This window comes from Salminus brasiliensis, chromosome 3, assembly GCF_030463535.1.
Source record: "Salminus brasiliensis chromosome 3, fSalBra1.hap2, whole genome shotgun sequence".
NCBI classification, from domain to species: domain Eukaryota; kingdom Metazoa; phylum Chordata; class Actinopteri; order Characiformes; family Bryconidae; genus Salminus; species Salminus brasiliensis.
Window position 1 is genome coordinate 52,312,786 of NC_132880.1, and position 17,594 is coordinate 52,330,379.

The window sequence follows — 17,594 nt, forward strand, 5'->3', positions numbered from 1 at the left end:
CACACGACCCATAGTCAAGTCAAGTCTTTTTACAACTGTTGTCGTCACAAAGCAGCTTTACATTATTAGTAATTAATAAAAGACAGACAAAAAAAATGAAATAACATAAGACATGAAGGATCAAAAGACCCCCAGTGAGCAGCCAACAGCGACAGTGGCAAGAAAAAACTCCCTCAGAGCTGGAGGAAGAAACCTTGGGAGGAACCAAGACTCACAAGGGGGACCCGACCCGTCCTCCTCTGATCAGAACTATTTAAACATTAATGATAAAAGTTATCAAACCAGATACAACAGATAGCTAATAGTGGTGATATTAACAGTGGCAGATAGTTACGAGTCCATTTAGGTTTTAACATGGTCATTAAACAGGTAGCAGTGGACTGATATGGTCAGATGTTCTAGGTTTAGTAAGAACCCTGGCTGCAGTGTTCTGAACCAGCTGAAGTTTATTGAGGTTCCTGCTGGAACAACCTGACAGTGGTGCATTACAGTAATCCAGCCTTGAGGTAATAAAAGCGTGTACTAGCTTTTCTGCGTCCTGTAGACATAAGGAGTCTCTTAGTTTGGAGACGTTCCTAAGCTGCATAAAGGCTGTTCTACTAATATTACATTACATTACATTTACGGCATTTAGCAGACGCTCTTATCCAGAGCGACTTACAAGGTTACTCGTATTACAGAGGTGGGCCAGTGTAGTGTTAGGAGTCTTGCCCAGGGACTCTTATTGGTGTAGCGCTGCACAGTCACCCAGACCGGGAATTGAACCCTGGTCTCCCACATGGTGGTGTTGTAACGCAATGGTAGGTGGTGGTGTTATCTGTTGCGCCACACCAACCACCAACCAATATTAGCTATATGCTGCTCAAATGATAAATCTGAGTCGAATGTGACGCCAAGGAAGCATCAGCCAAGTCTAACATTAAGTCTGAGAGTTTATTTCTAGAGTCTTTTGGACCTAAAAGGAGAACCTGGGTTTTGTCACTGTTGAGGAGAAGGAAGTTATGTGACATCCAGAGTTTTATATCCTTTACACAGTCCTCCATTTTCTGTAATCTAACTTTATCATCAGGTTTGGCTGATACATAGAGCTGTGTGTCATCTGCATAAAAATGGAAATTAACACCATGTCTGCTAATATTGGGGCAGTGGTGGCTCAGCAGTTAGAGCACCGGGATATTGATAACAGGGTTGTGGGTTCGATTCCCGGGCTCGGCAAGCTGCCACTGTTGGGCCCTTGAGCAAGGCCCTTTACCCTCTCTGCTCCCCGGGCGCTGGAGTTGGCTGCCCACCGCTCTGGGTGTGTGTGTGTACTCACTGCCCCTAACACACGTGTGTGTGTGTGAGTGTGTGTTCACTACCAGATGGGTTAAATGCGGAGGACACATTTCGCTGTACAGTGTACAGTGACAAATACGTGCACCTTTACCATCTACTAACCGCATGTCTAAATAATAGCAGTCTTAAAATAGAGCCTTGCAGAACTCCATATCTTACCTCTGTGCAATTTGAAGATAAACCTTTTATCTTTATAAACTGATAGAGTTCCATTAGATATGACTTGAACGATAGGGCTGTTCCTGGGATCCCCATTGCATTTTAACCTGCCTGCATTCTATTTATATATCCCATACTTTACTACCTCAGTACCTGCTGTGTTCTCTCAGGAGTGGCTAGGTCGGACAGAGAGGGTGAACACTCGCAGGGGATGGACCAAAGCGACAAAGCTTTAATAGCAACAGAACTGGAGAGAACAAGAAAATGCAGCAACAATACAGGGAAACCAAAACACACACGTGACAAATGAACTCGGGCAAAACAAAGGTGCACACCTGAGGCTGGTGAGGTACAAGGGCTAGAATAGCGTGCCAGGGATGAGCCAGAACAATAACACTAACCAAAACCTGCAGGCCGAGTCTGGGGAAACCAGATCAACACTAAAGACCGCTAGTCAGGCGCCTCGGAACTCACTGGACTCGAGAGCTGAGGAACCGCTGCCGAACCGATACAGTAACGGGGCTCGCTCCCCTGAGTACTTTACATGAATACAGCTCGTTGCTTGACCTTAAGACCGTGATTAAGCTTCGTGAGAGAAGCTGAGTGAGTTAGGCTCACTCTCGTGAATCAGCCCCTAAAGGTTGCTACGGTTCAGTCCGTTCCTCGAGTGCAGTGAGTCAGCTCGGTTCACAGGATTCACTAAGCTCCTTAGGGTCGCTTCAACTCTCTGATTACATCGATGAGCCCAACAGATCCACAAGGTCCACTTCAATTTGGTGAGTCCGACAGATTCACTGAGTCCAAAAGGTTCACTAGGTTCAATTCTCAGCACGTGCAGCTAACGCTAGCCCTCCTTATATATACCAGCCACAGGTGGGACGTATTAATTGAACAGTGCGCACGCATGACGATAACTCAACCGTGAAGCATGACGAGAACAAAAGCGTCAACATAAAAGTCCGTGTCAGCATAAGAGCCCCAGACTCATGACTTGACCGTGGCAGTAAAACGTGAACGTCCTTATGAACGCCTGTGGGCTGCGACACGAGACCGCCCCCGGGGCGGGGCGCGGCGACGCGGGCGTGACATGTTCCATGTTTAATGTGTAAAATAAACTGTCTGCATAGAACATCACAGCATGTTACATTTCTGTGCACATTATTATAAATACCTACCTGTTAAATATCCATGCACCCTACACTCATTACCTCTACTCAGAATTGAGTCGTATTTATTATATTGTCTTGCACATTGCACTTTCTGCAGTCTGTCCTGTACTGTATTGTTTTTGTTGTTGTTTTGTTCCATGTTGCAGACTTGATAAGGAAAAAACAGAAATTCATACTTGTGCAGAGCTGAAATGACAATAAAAGCCACTTGACTTGACTTTGAACTTAAAATAGTTGAATGCATCCAAAATGTTTTGGTTTATTTTAATTGTTTAAAATTGCCATGGTTTAATGACATCTACACTGTAGTATAGAGTAAACAGAAAGTATAAAATCAATGCTAAACATGTCTTGATTATCAGAAAGGCACACGCTACACAAAGTAACCAACAAACCCAAGCAATGTTGCATGCTCATGAGCTTTATTAAGCTTTAACTGACTACATCATATTTAAAACCCATGACATTGGTCCCTGTCAGTTACAGTTCATTCAACTTTTAGTGGTACTGTTTCCTGAGAGCAGCACCTACTACAGCCAGGAACTTCTGGAAAGCTGCCTGCACATCAGCTGTGAAACCAGTTCCCAGTCTTGCGGCAACGACGATGGTCAGACAGTCAGCCAGCAGCTGCATGAGCAGAAACAAAAAGACAAACAAACAAGAGTCAAGTTGGAGAATTTCAGCTGAGCAGTGATGGTAAACAGATGTTCTACAACAGAACTCACCCTGAAGTTGTCGGGATCCACGTGCAGTTTCTCTGAGTGCAGCACACTGAGTTCAGCGTAGGTCGCCTTGATGTTGTCCATGTTCTTCACAGCTTTGTCCAGACCATGAAGTACAACTGCACCGTGGGCTGCAACCATGGGGTTCCCCATGATGGCAGCAGCGTTGTACAGGTTTCCAAACTTACCGAAGTACCTCTGCGTCCAGGGGTACACCACAAGGCATCTGAAACAACAGCAAAACACATTCACAATCACATAAGAAGAACAGAATTCACCATGAATATCACTTAAAATTACATAAAATTAATATACCTTGCCAGGGAATGGTGTCCAACGGACTCATAATCCATTTTGGAGAAAATTTCCTGGATGGTTGCTCGCTCAAAATCGGTCCACTCAACCATGGTGCTGACTTTAAGGTCTGTACGTGCCCTGCAGAAGAAGAACCCTATAACCTATGAGCAATGGGTGGCAGCTTATATATCCACATGTACACCACTCCCAAACCCAGGCGATTCGTCAGTTGAGACATGGGCTGGGTCTTCTGTAGGTAGTGTAAAGATCATTGATAAGATAAGCATAAACTGTGAAAAACACTTGCAATTGTAAAGTAAGAAGCATACACTACGTAAACATCAAATATTGAGTCATGACAACACTGGACCTAATTTACCAAATTTCCGTTAAATTATAATTCTCTTGTTTGGGATTTGTTTAGTTTAGGGGGATAATCATATCCATCATTGTAAGAGTAAAGCTGTGAAATATTATTATTATTTTTATTATTATTTTTATTATTATTATTATTGTTGTTGTTGTTGTTGCTGCTGCTGCTGTTGCTGTTGTTGTTTTTGTTAGTATTACTATTAATACTACTACTACTACTAATAATAATAATAATAATAATAATTCATGAATAATTAATTAAAGAAAATTCTTAGGGTTGTATTGATGTTGGAGGCCTCAAGATGTTAATTGTGCTTTATACTACTTTATAATTTATGGTAAAACATTTGTTGGAGTGTTTTTAGGAAAAGATTTCATTGTTAGCAGTTTCTTCACAATTTTGTAATAATATGAGAGTTCATGTTATTATATAATCACTGATAATCATAATAAAATTGGATACAATGGAACAGTTTGTACAAATGTGCAACATCAAGTGATCTACATTTTACTCTACAGGCTTCAAAGTTAGTTTATCTTTGGCAAACAGAAGCAGTGTAGTCTAATCTCTCATCTCTGAAACGCCTCCAATTTGGTTTTTCAGGTGGGTCTCGGGTGTGCCGACTTGGGGTCGTGGTATAAATGAGTGAATCTTTGGAGCTTTTAACAGAAGTTCTTCCAAACCACTCTGTAACCATGAGCCTCTCTGCCAAGGACAAGGAAGCAGTCAAAGCCTTCTGGGCTAAGATCTCCCCGAAAGCTGAAGATATCGGGGCCGATGCTCTGGCTAGGTAGGTTTCTTAATACATCGATGCCTTCTCTCTGTTTCTTCTACACATCTCTGTCTCTTCGCTGCTGAGGGTGAACTCTGGATGTGTCCACACAGGATGCTGACCGTCTACCCGCAGACCAAAACCTACTTCTCCCACTGGAAGGACTTGAGCCCCGGCTCTGCCCCTGTGAGGAAACATGGGAAAACGGTGATGTCTGGTGTGGCAGAGGCCGTCAGCAAAATCGATGACCTGACCAACGGGCTGCTCACCCTCAGCGAGCTGCATGCTTTCCAGCTGCGTATTGACCCTGCCAACTTCAAGGTAGGGCCGGTTCCTTTCATTGTAGCGTTCTATATCTCCTTCTTCTGCCTGCAGTGTTATAATCAGACCTCTGCTTTCTGTAGATCCTCTCCCACAACCTGCTTGTGGTTCTGGCCATCCAGTTCCCCAACGACTTCACTCCTGAGGTGCATGTGGCTATGGACAAGTTCCTCTCTGCGTTGGCCCTGGCTCTCTCTGAGAAATATAGATAAGCAGCCAAACTCTGTTTGAATGGCCATTCTGTCTCATGAAGATCCAATAAATGACTGTGAATCATATAAACCCAATGTGTTTGTCTGTTATTTTTAGCAGCTATCTTTAAGAATATAGCAAAGCATTTTAGGTAGCTGTGGGAGCATTGAAAGGCTGTCTGTGTACTTGTTAAAATAGCAAATATAAACCTCCTCTTGTTAGCAAAGGATTGGTGGGACTCTGGAGTGGTGGTGCAACCCTTTTCTGCAGATTCACCACAAAATTTCAAAGAAACATATACACAAGCCTGTTGCATTTTAGAAACAAATATTAAAGACTGATGATGAACGTTTTGGCTGCAATGAGGAAATACATGTTCAGAGAACAACAATAAGTACAGAATTTCTTCATCACCTCTCCAACTGTTAAACACATGGATAAATCATGCTTTGTGCTTGTGCTGCAGTCAGTGGCACGAGGAACCTCTCCTCTGGGAGAGGGAAGAATATATTCAGTTAAATACCAGCAAATAATGGAAGCAAATATCAAACATCTCATCATCTAGTAAAAACCTGAAAATAAAAATAGGAGGTGTTTTTACAGCAGGACAGTCATCCTAAACACACCCTAATATCCACAGTGGACTACCTTAAGAAGAGCAGGCTGAAGTATTAAAGTCTAATTATGAATATTATTATGAAAATATCAACTTTAAGATACTGTACTGACCATGAAGAGTCCCTAAATTTTGCTTCATGACATTATATGTAATTTTAAACCATACAATGAAAAAAGTTATATTGCTTAAAATATTAAATGGATGTTTCATCTTGAACTTGAACAAACATTCTTAAGTATTCACAATAACAGATATGTTAATGTGAGTGACCAATTTTTTATACTTTTTGCTGGACCCTTTTGACAGTTCTTTGATGACCTTGTCTACCCTTCACTGTTCACCTGGTATTTGAACCTGGATTGTTTCACATGTGTCTGTTAAACAAACCCTTTTCCACCTTCCACATATCAAAATACTGTATATGGACAAAAGTATTAGGACACATGCTTATGCATTATTTCCTATAAAATCAAGGATATTAAACATGTTCATCCAGCTTTGTTGAAGTAACTGTCTCTACAGCCCAAGGAAGGCTTTATATCATACTATGCTGTAAGGATTTGATTGCAATCAGCAACAATAGCGCAAGCGTGGTCAGGATGTTGAATGATTACCACCCCGTCCAATCCCAAAGTATCCCAAAAGTACTGGAGGAGCACAATCTATCATTCCAGAGAACACAGTTCTTCCACTGCTCCACAGCTCAATGATGGGGAGCATTATATCCCTCTAGCCCACGCCTGGCATTAGGCAGCATCGTGCCAAAAGATTCTGCTGATCTGCTTTAGAGAGTCCTATTCTACTGGCAATACTTCTCTACAGGGACTAGAGTTGTGTCTGTGCATTTGTACATTGCAACTTAAAGTTTTTATGTTTATTTTGGTTTGTTAAAATTGTTTAAAATTGCTATGTTTTAATGACATGTACTGTAGTATAGAGTGAATAGAAAGTACAATCCTCAACATGTCTTCATTATCACAAAGGCACACTCTACATAAAATAAACCAACAAACTCAAGCAATGTGTTGATACTGATGAGCTTTATTAAGCTTTAACTGACTACATCATATTTAAAACCCATGACATTGGTCCCTGTCAGTTACAGTTCATTCAACTTTTAGTGGTACTGTTTCCTGAGAGCAGCACCTACTACAGCCAGGAACTTCTGGAAAGCTGCCTGCACATCAGCTGTGAAACCAGTTCCCAGTCTTGCGGCAACAACGATGGTCAGACAGTCAGCCAGCAGCTGCATGAGCAGAAACAAAAAGACAAACAAACAAGAGTCAAGTTGGAGAATTTCAGCTGAGCAGTGATGGTAAACAGATGTTCTACAACAGAACTCACCCTGAAGTTGTCGGGATCCACGTGCAGTTTCTCTGAGTGCAGCACACTGAGTTCAGCGTAGGTCGCCTTGATGTTGTCCATGTTCTTCACAGCTTTGTCCAGACCATGAAGTACAACTGCACCGTGGGCTGCAACCATGGGGTTCCCCATGATGGCAGCAGCGTTGTACAGGTTTCCAAACTTACCGAAGTACCTCTGCGTCCAGGGGTACACCACAAGGCATCTGAAACAACAGCAAAACACATTCACAATCACATAAGAAGAACAGAATTCACCATGAATATCACTTAAAATTACATAAAATTAATATACCTTGCCAGGGAATGGTGTCCAACGGACTCATAATCCATTTTGGAGAAAATTTCCTGGATGGTTGCTCGCTCAAAATCGGTCCACTCAACCATGGTGCTGACTTTAAGGTCTGTACGTGCCCTGCAGAAGAAGAACCCTATAACCTATGAGCAATGGGTGGCAGCTTATATATCCACATGTACACCACTCCCAAACCCAGGCGATTCGTCAGTTGAGACATGGGCTGGGTCTTCTGTAGATAGTGTAAAGATCATTGATAAGATAAGCATAAACTGTGAAAAACACTTGCAATTGTAAAGTAAGAAGCATACACTACGTAAACATCAAATATTGAGTCATGACAACACTGGACCTAATTTACCAAACTTCCTTTAAATTATCTTGTATGGGATTTGTTCAGTTTAGAAGGATAATGGTCATCATTGTAAGAGAAAATCTGTAAATTAATAACAATAACAATAACAATAACAATAATAATAATAATAATAATAATAATACTTATTATTATTGTTATCATTAATCAATAATTAAAAATAAAATAAAAGTGTTTTAGGAAAAGATTAAATTGTTAGCAGTTTTCTTCACAATTCTGTAATAATATGAGAGAGCATGTTATTATATAATTCCTGATAATCATATTAACATTGGGTAAAATGGAACATTTGTTAAAGTGATCTATATTTTACTCTACAGGCTTCAAAGTTAGTTTATCTCTGGCAAACAGAAGCATTGTCTGATTTCTCATCTCTGGAACGCCTCCAAAATGGCACGTTTTCGAGGTGGGTCTCGGGTGTGCCGACTTTGGGTCGTGGTATAAATGAGTGAATCTTTGGAGCTTTTAACAGAAATTCTTCCAAACCACTCTGTAACCATGAGCCTCTCTGCCAAGGACAAGGAAGCAGTCAAAGCCTTCTGGGCTAAGATCTCCCCGAAAGCTGAAGATATCGGGGCCGATGCTCTGGCTAGGTAGGTTTCTTGATTCATCCATGTCTTCTCTCTGTTTCTTCTACACATCTCTGTCTCTTCGCTGCTGAGGGTGAACTCTGGATGTGTCCACACAGGATGCTGACCGTCTACCCGCAGACCAAGACCTACTTCTCCCACTGGAAGGACTTGAGCCCCGGCTCTGCCCCTGTGAGGAAACACGGGAAAACGGTGATGTCTGGTGTGGCAGAGGCCGTCAGCAAAATCGATGACCTGACCAACGGGCTGCTCACCCTCAGCGAGCTGCATGCTTTCCAGCTGCGTATTGACCCTGCCAACTTCAAGGTAGGGCCGGTTCCTTTCAATGTAGCGTTCTATATCTCCTTCTTCTGCCTGCAGTGTTATAATCAGACCTCTGCTTTCTGTAGATCCTCTCCCACAACCTGCTTGTGGTTCTGGCCATCCAGTTCCCCAACGACTTCACTCCTGAGGTGCATGTGGCTATGGACAAGTTCCTCTCTGCGTTGGCCCTGGCTCTCTCTGAGAAGTACAGATAAGCGGCCGAGCTCGCTCGCTTCAAACAGACGGCATTCTGAGTTATTAAGATCCAATAAATGGATGTGAATCATCTAAACCAACTGTATTTGACTGTTATTTGGCATTACAATCAATATTTCTTATTGTATTTAAATATAAAGGTGTTGTGAAAGTAGTTTAAGAATGATTAAAGATAATTCTTAAAAAAAAGTCAAAAGTCAAAACTCTCTCATTTTAACAGTGCATATAAGTTAAATATTGTTCAAACTTTGGAAATACATACCGAATTGATCATAAATACGCGATTTATTACAATGTTTATTATAAACAATTCAACAACTATCACATATCTAGGACTTTAATTCCTTCATGCAGTGACTTAAACATGAATCAGTACACGGCTATAGAAATGTATTATGTTACACGTCTAACGCCACTGAAATGTATGTGAGTCTAATGTGGCAACTGGTTTATAAATTATCTAAACACAGTTCTTACCAAAGCGTTTAAACTTGTGATGGCAATTCTGTTCATGTAGCATTTAATTTCTTTTTCATTTCAGAATTGAATCATGAGCCATTTTCAGTCAGAAGTAACAATAGTTGTAGATTTAAACTGAGGTAATTAAATTACATTATTAAACATAGGACATAATATATCAACAACTAAATTAATACATATAAGTAAACTTGACATTAAAATATTTAAATGAATGAGAGTTTATTTTTTGGTTTGTTGTTTTCAAACTAAAATGAGAAATTTAAATTAATTGAACATTCGCTTAAATTAACCTAATGTAGCGAATAAGGTATGTGGCTTGGCATACTTGGCATACTTGAAATGTACCCGCAGTTGTCAAATGTGCCACATATTACAATAATAAAAGCTCATTTGAACCACTTTAGTCTAAACTACAACGTTTTCTAGATGTGTTCGGTATGACTTTGACAGTTAGAAATTCGCGAGAACTCACACACATCATAATATTATGCTAAAATATGAGAGTAACCGATTAATGTCTTATGTAGGGTATTCATACTGTAATTATGTACCACGACCACCAATAACAATAATATTAATATAATTAACGAAAAGCAATTAATAAAATTACGAATAATGATGAAATGATAATAATAGACGATGCTTCTTTGTCTGTAAAACATAAAAGTATAAAAAATATTATTATCAATTCAGGTTCTGAATGCGTGCCTTATTGGCTCAAGGGGATAGATCTGTGATTAGGATGTCCCACTTCCAAAGACCAATATTTTTCATAATGGTAATGAAAGCTCTCAGTTATTAAAGTTTGATTTAATAAAGTATTGTAAATACTTTCTATGTTTTTTTATGCACGTTTGTAAAGAAGACAAACTTTCTATATTTTCCTAGGCCTAGAAACCAAAAACGGCTAGATTATTGCAACGCACTATTGTCAGGTTGTTTCAGCAGGAACCTCAGTAGACTTCAACTAGTTCAAAATGCTGCAGCAAGGGCCCTTACTAAAACTGGAAAATGTGACCATATCAGTCCAGTTTTATTAGCACTGCATTGCTTCCAGTTAAAGTGCACATTAACTATACAATTCTTATATTGACATACAAAGCCCTTCACGGCCTCGTTTCTGAGTAACTGCAAGATATAATTCCCTATTATGAACCATCGCGATTACGTAGATCACAGGGCATCTTATTAATTTTCAAAATCCAGAAGTCCTCAGCAGGGGGAAGAACATTTTCTTATAAAGCACCCCAATTCTGAAATAACCTTCCAGATATCCAGATAATCAATCTTCGAGTCGAGGCTGAACACCCATTTGTTTCATTAGCATTTTGGTTATTTATTTTATTTTTACTACAATGTTATTTTTGTTTATTTTCATCTACTACATTTTTATTAGGAAAATATTTTACAGTTTTGGCCATTTTTAAACATTAATATTCTTTAATTGAGGGCACATATGAGATAGTGATATTGTTCGACGAATGCAACAACACTCATAAACACAGATGCTAAAAAGAGCATTAAGAGCCGCACGTTCAAAGTACCATACGCATGTTTATACAGAAAGATTAATGTAAATGTTCAGAACTCGAACATTATAACTTATGATTACCCTTTCAACTGCGTCTTCTGCCTCATCGATGACGTAGTTACCAGTGTCTAAAATTTTACAGCTGTCGTTTGAACTACATAACTAATGACAGTGATTGAGAACGTTCGGTGAAAATATTTACGTTCGGGAAAATCTGTGTCGCGTAAGCATGGTATGTACCACCCTGTAAAAATAATTCTCGAGTCCAGTAATTATTGCTCATTAAAATGAAAAGATTATACTTTAAATTACACTTGCATATAAACTTGAGGAATGTCAGCATGACTTTATAATTGAGTACACGTCACTACATATTTTAAGACCTTTTGGGACACCACGTGACTAAGGACGTTTGCACGAAAAAAAGAAATCAGACCACTTGCGTAACATCTAAAGGAAGGATTGCGTAGGTAAGAGCACAATGACATCATTTTAAGTGTTTTGAGTCGTTTTTGAGTTTGAACATTTGATAGATGGTAGCTGTTAACTCTGCGTTCTCACGTGTGGAACTGCGTCTTCAAAAACAGTTTAAAAAGCTTTAAATTAGTTAACGGTTATCCGATCTGTGTGCATAAACACTCCTAAAATGTAATATCCTAACTAAAACTGCAATGTTTTTTTCCCCAAAAAGTGACATAAAGGACCTTTAGAGCAGCATATCCACCCAAAGAGTGCATGATATGTAACTACATTAGTTTATAATCTACAATAGGTAAGCCAGCTCTTTATTTAACACTTTGGCACTGCGCACTGACTATGTTATTGTTAAAGCATTGCACTATGTGAGTTCCTCTATTGTCACGTAACACCCCTACAGTTTAATAAAAAGGACATATCCACACATCACAAACAACGCAAGTAATCACTGGACTACACACACAAGTGATGCGTCAATACGAGTCATCTTTATTTAGTTTTAACTGACAAGTACTGGGTCGTCTTTTAAACCCAAAAGGTATCGTGGTCCTCTCGGTCAGTTAGAGTTCATTCAACATTTAGTGGTACTGTTTCCTGAGGGCAGCACCTACTACAGCCAGGAACTTCTGGAAAGCTGCCTGCACATCAGCTGTGAAACCTGTTCCCAGTCTTGCGGCAACGACGATGGTCAGACAGTCAGCCAGCAGCTGCATGAGCAGAAACAAAAAGACAAACAAACAAGAGTCAAGTTGGAGAATTTCAGCTGAGCAGTGATGGTAAACAGATGTTCTACAACAGAACTCACCCTGAAGTTGTCGGGATCCACGTGCAGTTTCTCAGAGTGCAGCACACTGAGTTCAGCGTAGGTCGCCTTGATGTTGTCCATGTTCTTCACAGCTTTGTCCAGACCATGGAGGACAACTGCACCGTGGGCTGCAACCATGGGGTTCCCCATGATGGCAGCAGCGTTGTACAGGTTTCCAAAATTACCAAAGTACCTCTGTGTCCAGGGGTACACCACGAGGCATCTGAAACAGCAAAATAATTCATAATTCAAGTCATAATCACGTACGAAGAACATAATTCACCATAAACATAAATTAAATGGACATAAAATTAAACAAAGGATACCTTGCCAGGGAATGGTGTCCAACGGACTCATAATCCATTTGGGAAAAGATGTCCTGGATGGTAGCGCGCTCGAAATCTGTCCACTCAACCATGGTGCTGACTTTGAGGTCTCTACGTGTTCTGTAGAAGAAGATCCCTGTAAACCAACAGCATCGAGTGGTAGCTTATATATTCACATTTGCACCCCTCCCAAACGCATACGATTCGTCAACAGGGACATGGGCTGGGTCTTCTGGTGGGTAGGGTAAAGATCTTTGATCAGATAGGCATAAACTGTAAAAAAAAACACTTGCAATTGTAAAGTAAGAATCATATATTAATCAAACGTCAAAAACTGAGTTATCAGGACATTGGACCTAATTCACAAACATCCTGTTACAAATTTAATCTTAAATGTGTTCTTGTTATTCCTGATGTTTTCGTAAAGCGCAGAAAACACTGAAACACGTTAGAATCTTCGTTAAAACTGCTCAAGTGGCTTTAAAGAAGAAACGGTCTTCTTCAAATCGATTGGTGAGTGGGACCCATTGTTGTGAAGTGTGTGCTTTTCGGTTAACTTAATTCTGAGTTAAAACTTAATTCACTTATTTAAACAAAATATCAAAATGTTTTCTGGACGAAATAATAACTGCGCATAACAACTTTTGTAATTTTGTAAGATGTAAATTTGATCTAAATGTTACCCTATATGCTTCAAAGTTTATCTTTGGCAAACATAAGCAGCGTAGTCTAATCTCGCATCTCTGGAACGCCTCCAAGTTGGCACGTTTTCGAGGTGGGTCCCGGGTGTGCCGACTTGGGGTCGTGGTATAAATGGGCGAATTTTTAGAGCTTTTTACAGAAGTTCTTCCAAACCACTCTGTAACCATGAGCCTCTCTGCCAAGGACAAGGAAGCAGTCAAAGCCTTCTGGGCTAAGATCTCCCCGAAAGCTGAAGATATCGGGGCTGATGCTCTGGCTAGGTAGGTTTCTTGATTCATCCATGTCTTCTCTCTGTTTCTTCTACACATCTCTGTCTCTTCGCTGCTGAGGGTGAACTCTGGATGTGTCCACACAGGATGCTGACCGTCTACCCGCAGACCAAGACCTACTTCTCCCACTGGAAGGACTTGAGCCCCGGCTCTGCCCCTGTGAGGAAACACGGGAAAACGGTGATGTCTGGTGTGGCAGAGGCCGTCAGCAAAATCGATGACCTGACCAACGGGCTGCTCACCCTCAGCGAGCTGCATGCTTTCCAGCTGCGTATTGACCCTGCCAACTTCAAGGTAAGGCCGGTTCCTTTCATTGTAGCGTTCTATATCTCCTTCTTCTGCCTGCAGCGTTATAATCAGACCTCTGCTTTCTGTAGATCCTCTCCCACAACCTGCTTGTGGTTCTGGCCATCCAGTTCCCCAACGACTTCACTCCTGAGGTGCATGTGGCTATGGACAAGTTCCTCTCTGCGTTGGCCCTGGCTCTCTCTGAGAAATATAGATAAGCAGCAAAACTTTGTTTGGACGGCCAATCTGTCTCATTAAGATCCAATAAATGGCTATGATTCATCTAAACCAACTGTATTACTGTTTTTTTGTTTGTTTGTTTTTTAATGCCACTGCGTCTCTCTGAATGTTTATGTTTTAAACTCGCAAAATATATATTGGGAAATGTGTTCACATTTCAACATTAAAACAAAAATAAACAAACACACAAACCTCGTAAGATATAAATAAGCTATTTTACTTGTTTTATACTATGCCAAAATGGTCTATTAAGTTCATAGGAAACACTTGAAACATTAAAATTTGAGGCATCTGATTTTAGAGCGAAGGTGCATGCATACAGACACTATCAATGCTAAATAATCGTGATCAGTTTATCACATTATTGTAGCACTTTACCTAATAACAGGGAACATTCTCTACAAAGTCATTGTTACACCTTTTTAAATGTAATTGCTGTTTAATTCCCTAATTTAACATATTGCAAATTACAATCGAAAAATGCAGTGTTTGCAAAAGAAATGTCACATTAATTACGCCCTTTATTGTTTTAATTTACTAATGTCAGAAAATACATTGAAAGTGCCTCTATGATGAGCAAAATATTTTTGTATTTAAGTTTGTTTTCTAAAAACAATTATTTTCTTATTTAAACTCAGAACTTTAACAATATTTATCAATTGACCAAGGGTGCCCAAACTTGCTTGAGACTGTACGCAAACCTGCTGAAAATGTCAATATTAACATATACACTAATTACTTCAAAATGTTCCTGTTTTAAATCATTAGATTGTTGTTTTTTGTGAAGACTTTTGGCAATGTCTACGACAACCATGAGATAATTGACAATTGTCTTGCATAATATGTTTGTAAACATTTATTTCGCTTTTATGTTTTTACCCAACTTAGATTTTTTTAATTAGAAAGAAAACTTTATTAATCTAAAGTTAAATCACTATTCTTTAAGAACTGTTTATGGAATCCTAGACTGCAAAGCTTGCAGACATCTTGCAGATGAATTAAAACCTGTTTAAAATGTTCTCTCTAATAAAACTGTTTAACTGTTAAACTGTTTTCTCTACTGTTTATCACCTTTAAGAGGCAGTTTGTTAAAACACTTAAAAAAGACAGTAAAGAATTTGTGAATTTTTATATGTTTGAGTTTATGACACTTTCCAAACTGTGCCTCGGATATTCTTGAGACGTTTATGGACAAAAATGATCACTTTTGTCATGACTGGCTAGATCAATGACGGGAGAACACTCGCAAGGTATGTGGCTTGGCATACTTGGCATACTTGAAATGTACCCGCAGTTGTCAAATGTGCCACATATTACAATAATAAAAGCTCATTTGAACCACTTTAGTCTAAACTACAACGTTTTCTAGATGTGTTCGGTATGACTTTGACAGTTAGAAATTCGCGAGAACTCACACACATCATAATATTATGCTAAAATATGAGAGTAACCGATTAATGTCTTATGTAGGGTATTCATACTGTAATTATGTACCACGACCACCAATAACAATAATATTAATATAATTAACGAAAAGCAATTAATAAAATTACGAATAATGATGAAATGATAATAATAGACGATGCTTCTTTGTCTGTAAAACATAAAAGTATAAAAAATATTATTATCAATTCAGGTTCTGAATGCGTGCCTTATTGGCTCAAGGGGATAGATCTGTGATTAGGATGTCCCACTTCCAAAGACCAATATTTTTCATAATGGTAATGAAAGCTCTCAGTTATTAAAGTTTGATTTAATAAAGTATTGTAAATACTTTCTATGTTTTTTTATGCACGTTTGTAAAGAAGACAAACTTTCTATATTTTCCTAGGCCTAGAAACCAAAAACGGCTAGATTATTGCAACGCACTATTGTCAGGTTGTTTCAGCAGGAACCTCAGTAGACTTCAACTAGTTCAAAATGCTGCAGCAAGGGCCCTTACTAAAACTGGAAAATGTGACCATATCAGTCCAGTTTTATTAGCACTGCATTGCTTCCAGTTAAAGTGCACATTAACTATACAATTCTTATATTGACATACAAAGCCCTTCACGGCCTCGTTTCTGAGTAACTGCAAGATATAATTCCCTATTATGAACCATCGCGATTACGTAGATCACAGGGCATCTTATTAATTTTCAAAATCCAGAAGTCCTCAGCAGGGGGAAGAACATTTTCTTATAAAGCACCCCAATTCTGAAATAACCTTCCAGATATCCAGATAATCAATCTTCGAGTCGAGGCTGAACACCCATTTGTTTCATTAGCATTTTGGTTATTTATTTTATTTTTACTACAATGTTATTTTTGTTTATTTTCATCTACTACATTTTTATTAGGAAAATATTTTACAGTTTTGGCCATTTTTAAACATTAATATTCTTTAATTGAGGGCACATATGAGATAGTGATATTGTTCGACGAATGCAACAACACTCATAAACACAGATGCTAAAAAGAGCATTAAGAGCCGCACGTTCAAAGTACCATACGCATGTTTATACAGAAAGATTAATGTAAATGTTCAGAACTCGAACATTATAACTTATGATTACCCTTTCAACTGCGTCTTCTGCCTCATCGATGACGTAGTTACCAGTGTCTAAAATTTTACAGCTGTCGTTTGAACTACATAACTAATGACAGTGATTGAGAACGTTCGGTGAAAATATTTACGTTCGGGAAAATCTGTGTCGCGTAAGCATGGTATGTACCACCCTGTAAAAATAATTCTCGAGTCCAGTAATTATTGCTCATTAAAATGAAAAGATTATACTTTAAATTACACTTGCATATAAACTTGAGGAATGTCAGCATGACTTTATAATTGAGTACACGTCACTACATATTTTAAGACCTTTTGGGACACCACGTGACTAAGGACGTTTGCACGAAAAAAAGAAATCAGACCACTTGCGTAACATCTAAAGGAAGGATTGCGTAGGTAAGAGCACAATGACATCATTTTAAGTGTTTTGAGTCGTTTTTGAGTTTGAACATTTGATAGATGGTAGCTGTTAACTCTGCGTTCTCACGTGTGGAACTGCGTCTTCAAAAACAGTTTAAAAAGCTTTAAATTAGTTAACGGTTATCCGATCTGTGTGCATAAACACTCCTAAAATGTAATATCCTAACTAAAACTGCAATGTTTTTTTCCCCAAAAAGTGACATAAAGGACCTTTAGAGCAGCATATCCACCCAAAGAGTGCATGATATGTAACTACATTAGTTTATAATCTACAATAGGTAAGCCAGCTCTTTATTTAACACTTTGGCACTGCGCACTGACTATGTTATTGTTAAAGCATTGCACTATGTGAGTTCCTCTATTGTCACGTAACACCCCTACAGTTTAATAAAAAGGACATATCCACACATC

The 17,594-nt window shown here is 39.1% G+C and overlaps 6 protein-coding genes across 6 annotated transcripts; 3 read left to right on the top strand and 3 right to left on the bottom strand.

Moving 5' to 3' along the window:
• Positions 1 to 3,113: 3,113 nt before the first annotated feature.
• Positions 3,114 to 3,812, bottom strand: LOC140551561 (hemoglobin subunit beta-2-like). The gene is made up of 3 exons (XM_072675022.1): positions 3,701 to 3,812; positions 3,389 to 3,611; positions 3,114 to 3,290 (listed from the first exon to the last, which is right to left on the bottom strand). The coding sequence occupies exons 1-3, from the start codon at positions 3,790 to 3,792 to the stop codon at positions 3,162 to 3,164; spliced, it is 444 nt and encodes a 147-aa protein (XP_072531123.1). The 5' UTR covers positions 3,793 to 3,812; the 3' UTR covers positions 3,114 to 3,161.
• Positions 3,813 to 4,750: 938 nt separating this feature from the next.
• LOC140551562 (hemoglobin embryonic subunit alpha) lies at positions 4,751 to 5,360 on the top strand. The gene is made up of 3 exons (XM_072675023.1): positions 4,751 to 4,845; positions 4,941 to 5,148; positions 5,232 to 5,360. Exons 1-3 carry the CDS (start codon positions 4,751 to 4,753, stop codon positions 5,358 to 5,360), a joined length of 432 nt encoding a protein of 143 aa, XP_072531124.1.
• Positions 5,361 to 7,032: 1,672 nt separating this feature from the next.
• On the bottom strand, positions 7,033 to 7,727 carry LOC140552347 (hemoglobin subunit beta-2-like). The gene is made up of 3 exons (XM_072676563.1): positions 7,616 to 7,727; positions 7,304 to 7,526; positions 7,033 to 7,205 (listed from the first exon to the last, which is right to left on the bottom strand). The coding sequence occupies exons 1-3, from the start codon at positions 7,705 to 7,707 to the stop codon at positions 7,077 to 7,079; spliced, it is 444 nt and encodes a 147-aa protein (XP_072532664.1). The 5' UTR covers positions 7,708 to 7,727; the 3' UTR covers positions 7,033 to 7,076.
• A 759-nt stretch (positions 7,728 to 8,486) lies between these two features.
• On the top strand, positions 8,487 to 9,096 carry LOC140551563 (hemoglobin embryonic subunit alpha). The gene is made up of 3 exons (XM_072675024.1): positions 8,487 to 8,581; positions 8,677 to 8,884; positions 8,968 to 9,096. The coding sequence occupies exons 1-3, from the start codon at positions 8,487 to 8,489 to the stop codon at positions 9,094 to 9,096; spliced, it is 432 nt and encodes a 143-aa protein (XP_072531125.1).
• Positions 9,097 to 12,053: 2,957 nt separating this feature from the next.
• On the bottom strand, positions 12,054 to 12,840 carry LOC140552348 (hemoglobin subunit beta-2-like). Its single transcript, XM_072676564.1, has 3 exons — positions 12,717 to 12,840; positions 12,391 to 12,613; positions 12,054 to 12,292 (listed from the first exon to the last, which is right to left on the bottom strand). The coding sequence occupies exons 1-3, from the start codon at positions 12,806 to 12,808 to the stop codon at positions 12,164 to 12,166; spliced, it is 444 nt and encodes a 147-aa protein (XP_072532665.1). The 5' UTR covers positions 12,809 to 12,840; the 3' UTR covers positions 12,054 to 12,163.
• A 743-nt stretch (positions 12,841 to 13,583) lies between these two features.
• Positions 13,584 to 14,193, top strand: LOC140551564 (hemoglobin embryonic subunit alpha). The gene is made up of 3 exons (XM_072675025.1): positions 13,584 to 13,678; positions 13,774 to 13,981; positions 14,065 to 14,193. The coding sequence occupies exons 1-3, from the start codon at positions 13,584 to 13,586 to the stop codon at positions 14,191 to 14,193; spliced, it is 432 nt and encodes a 143-aa protein (XP_072531126.1).
• Positions 14,194 to 17,594: the final 3,401 nt, after the last annotated feature.

Bases quoted from the DNA above. Each gene is read 5' to 3' on its own strand.
- LOC140551561 (XM_072675022.1), bottom strand. From the start codon at position 3,792: ATGGTTGAGTGGACCGATTTTGAGCGAGCAACCATCCAGGAAATTTTC. The intron at 3,612-3,700 runs GTATATTAATTT...CTGTTGTTTCAG, and splicing joins GGACACCATTCCCTGGCAAG to ATGCCTTGTGGTGTACCCCT. The intron at 3,291-3,388 runs GTGAGTTCTGTT...CTGCTCATGCAG, and splicing joins TGGATCCCGACAACTTCAGG to CTGCTGGCTGACTGTCTGAC.
- LOC140551562 (XM_072675023.1), top strand. From the start codon at position 4,751: ATGAGCCTCTCTGCCAAGGACAAGGAAGCAGTCAAAGCCTTCTGGGCT. The intron at 4,846-4,940 runs GTAGGTTTCTTA...GTGTCCACACAG, and splicing joins GGGGCCGATGCTCTGGCTAG to GATGCTGACCGTCTACCCGC. The intron at 5,149-5,231 runs GTAGGGCCGGTT...TGCTTTCTGTAG, and splicing joins TTGACCCTGCCAACTTCAAG to ATCCTCTCCCACAACCTGCT.
- LOC140552347 (XM_072676563.1), bottom strand. From the start codon at position 7,707: ATGGTTGAGTGGACCGATTTTGAGCGAGCAACCATCCAGGAAATTTTC. The intron at 7,527-7,615 runs GTATATTAATTT...CTGTTGTTTCAG, and splicing joins GGACACCATTCCCTGGCAAG to ATGCCTTGTGGTGTACCCCT. The intron at 7,206-7,303 runs GTGAGTTCTGTT...CTGCTCATGCAG, and splicing joins TGGATCCCGACAACTTCAGG to CTGCTGGCTGACTGTCTGAC.
- LOC140551563 (XM_072675024.1), top strand. From the start codon at position 8,487: ATGAGCCTCTCTGCCAAGGACAAGGAAGCAGTCAAAGCCTTCTGGGCT. The intron at 8,582-8,676 runs GTAGGTTTCTTG...GTGTCCACACAG, and splicing joins GGGGCCGATGCTCTGGCTAG to GATGCTGACCGTCTACCCGC. The intron at 8,885-8,967 runs GTAGGGCCGGTT...TGCTTTCTGTAG, and splicing joins TTGACCCTGCCAACTTCAAG to ATCCTCTCCCACAACCTGCT.
- LOC140552348 (XM_072676564.1), bottom strand. From the start codon at position 12,808: ATGGTTGAGTGGACAGATTTCGAGCGCGCTACCATCCAGGACATCTTT. The intron at 12,614-12,716 runs GTATCCTTTGTT...TTGCTGTTTCAG, and splicing joins GGACACCATTCCCTGGCAAG to ATGCCTCGTGGTGTACCCCT. The intron at 12,293-12,390 runs GTGAGTTCTGTT...CTGCTCATGCAG, and splicing joins TGGATCCCGACAACTTCAGG to CTGCTGGCTGACTGTCTGAC.
- LOC140551564 (XM_072675025.1), top strand. From the start codon at position 13,584: ATGAGCCTCTCTGCCAAGGACAAGGAAGCAGTCAAAGCCTTCTGGGCT. The intron at 13,679-13,773 runs GTAGGTTTCTTG...GTGTCCACACAG, and splicing joins GGGGCTGATGCTCTGGCTAG to GATGCTGACCGTCTACCCGC. The intron at 13,982-14,064 runs GTAAGGCCGGTT...TGCTTTCTGTAG, and splicing joins TTGACCCTGCCAACTTCAAG to ATCCTCTCCCACAACCTGCT.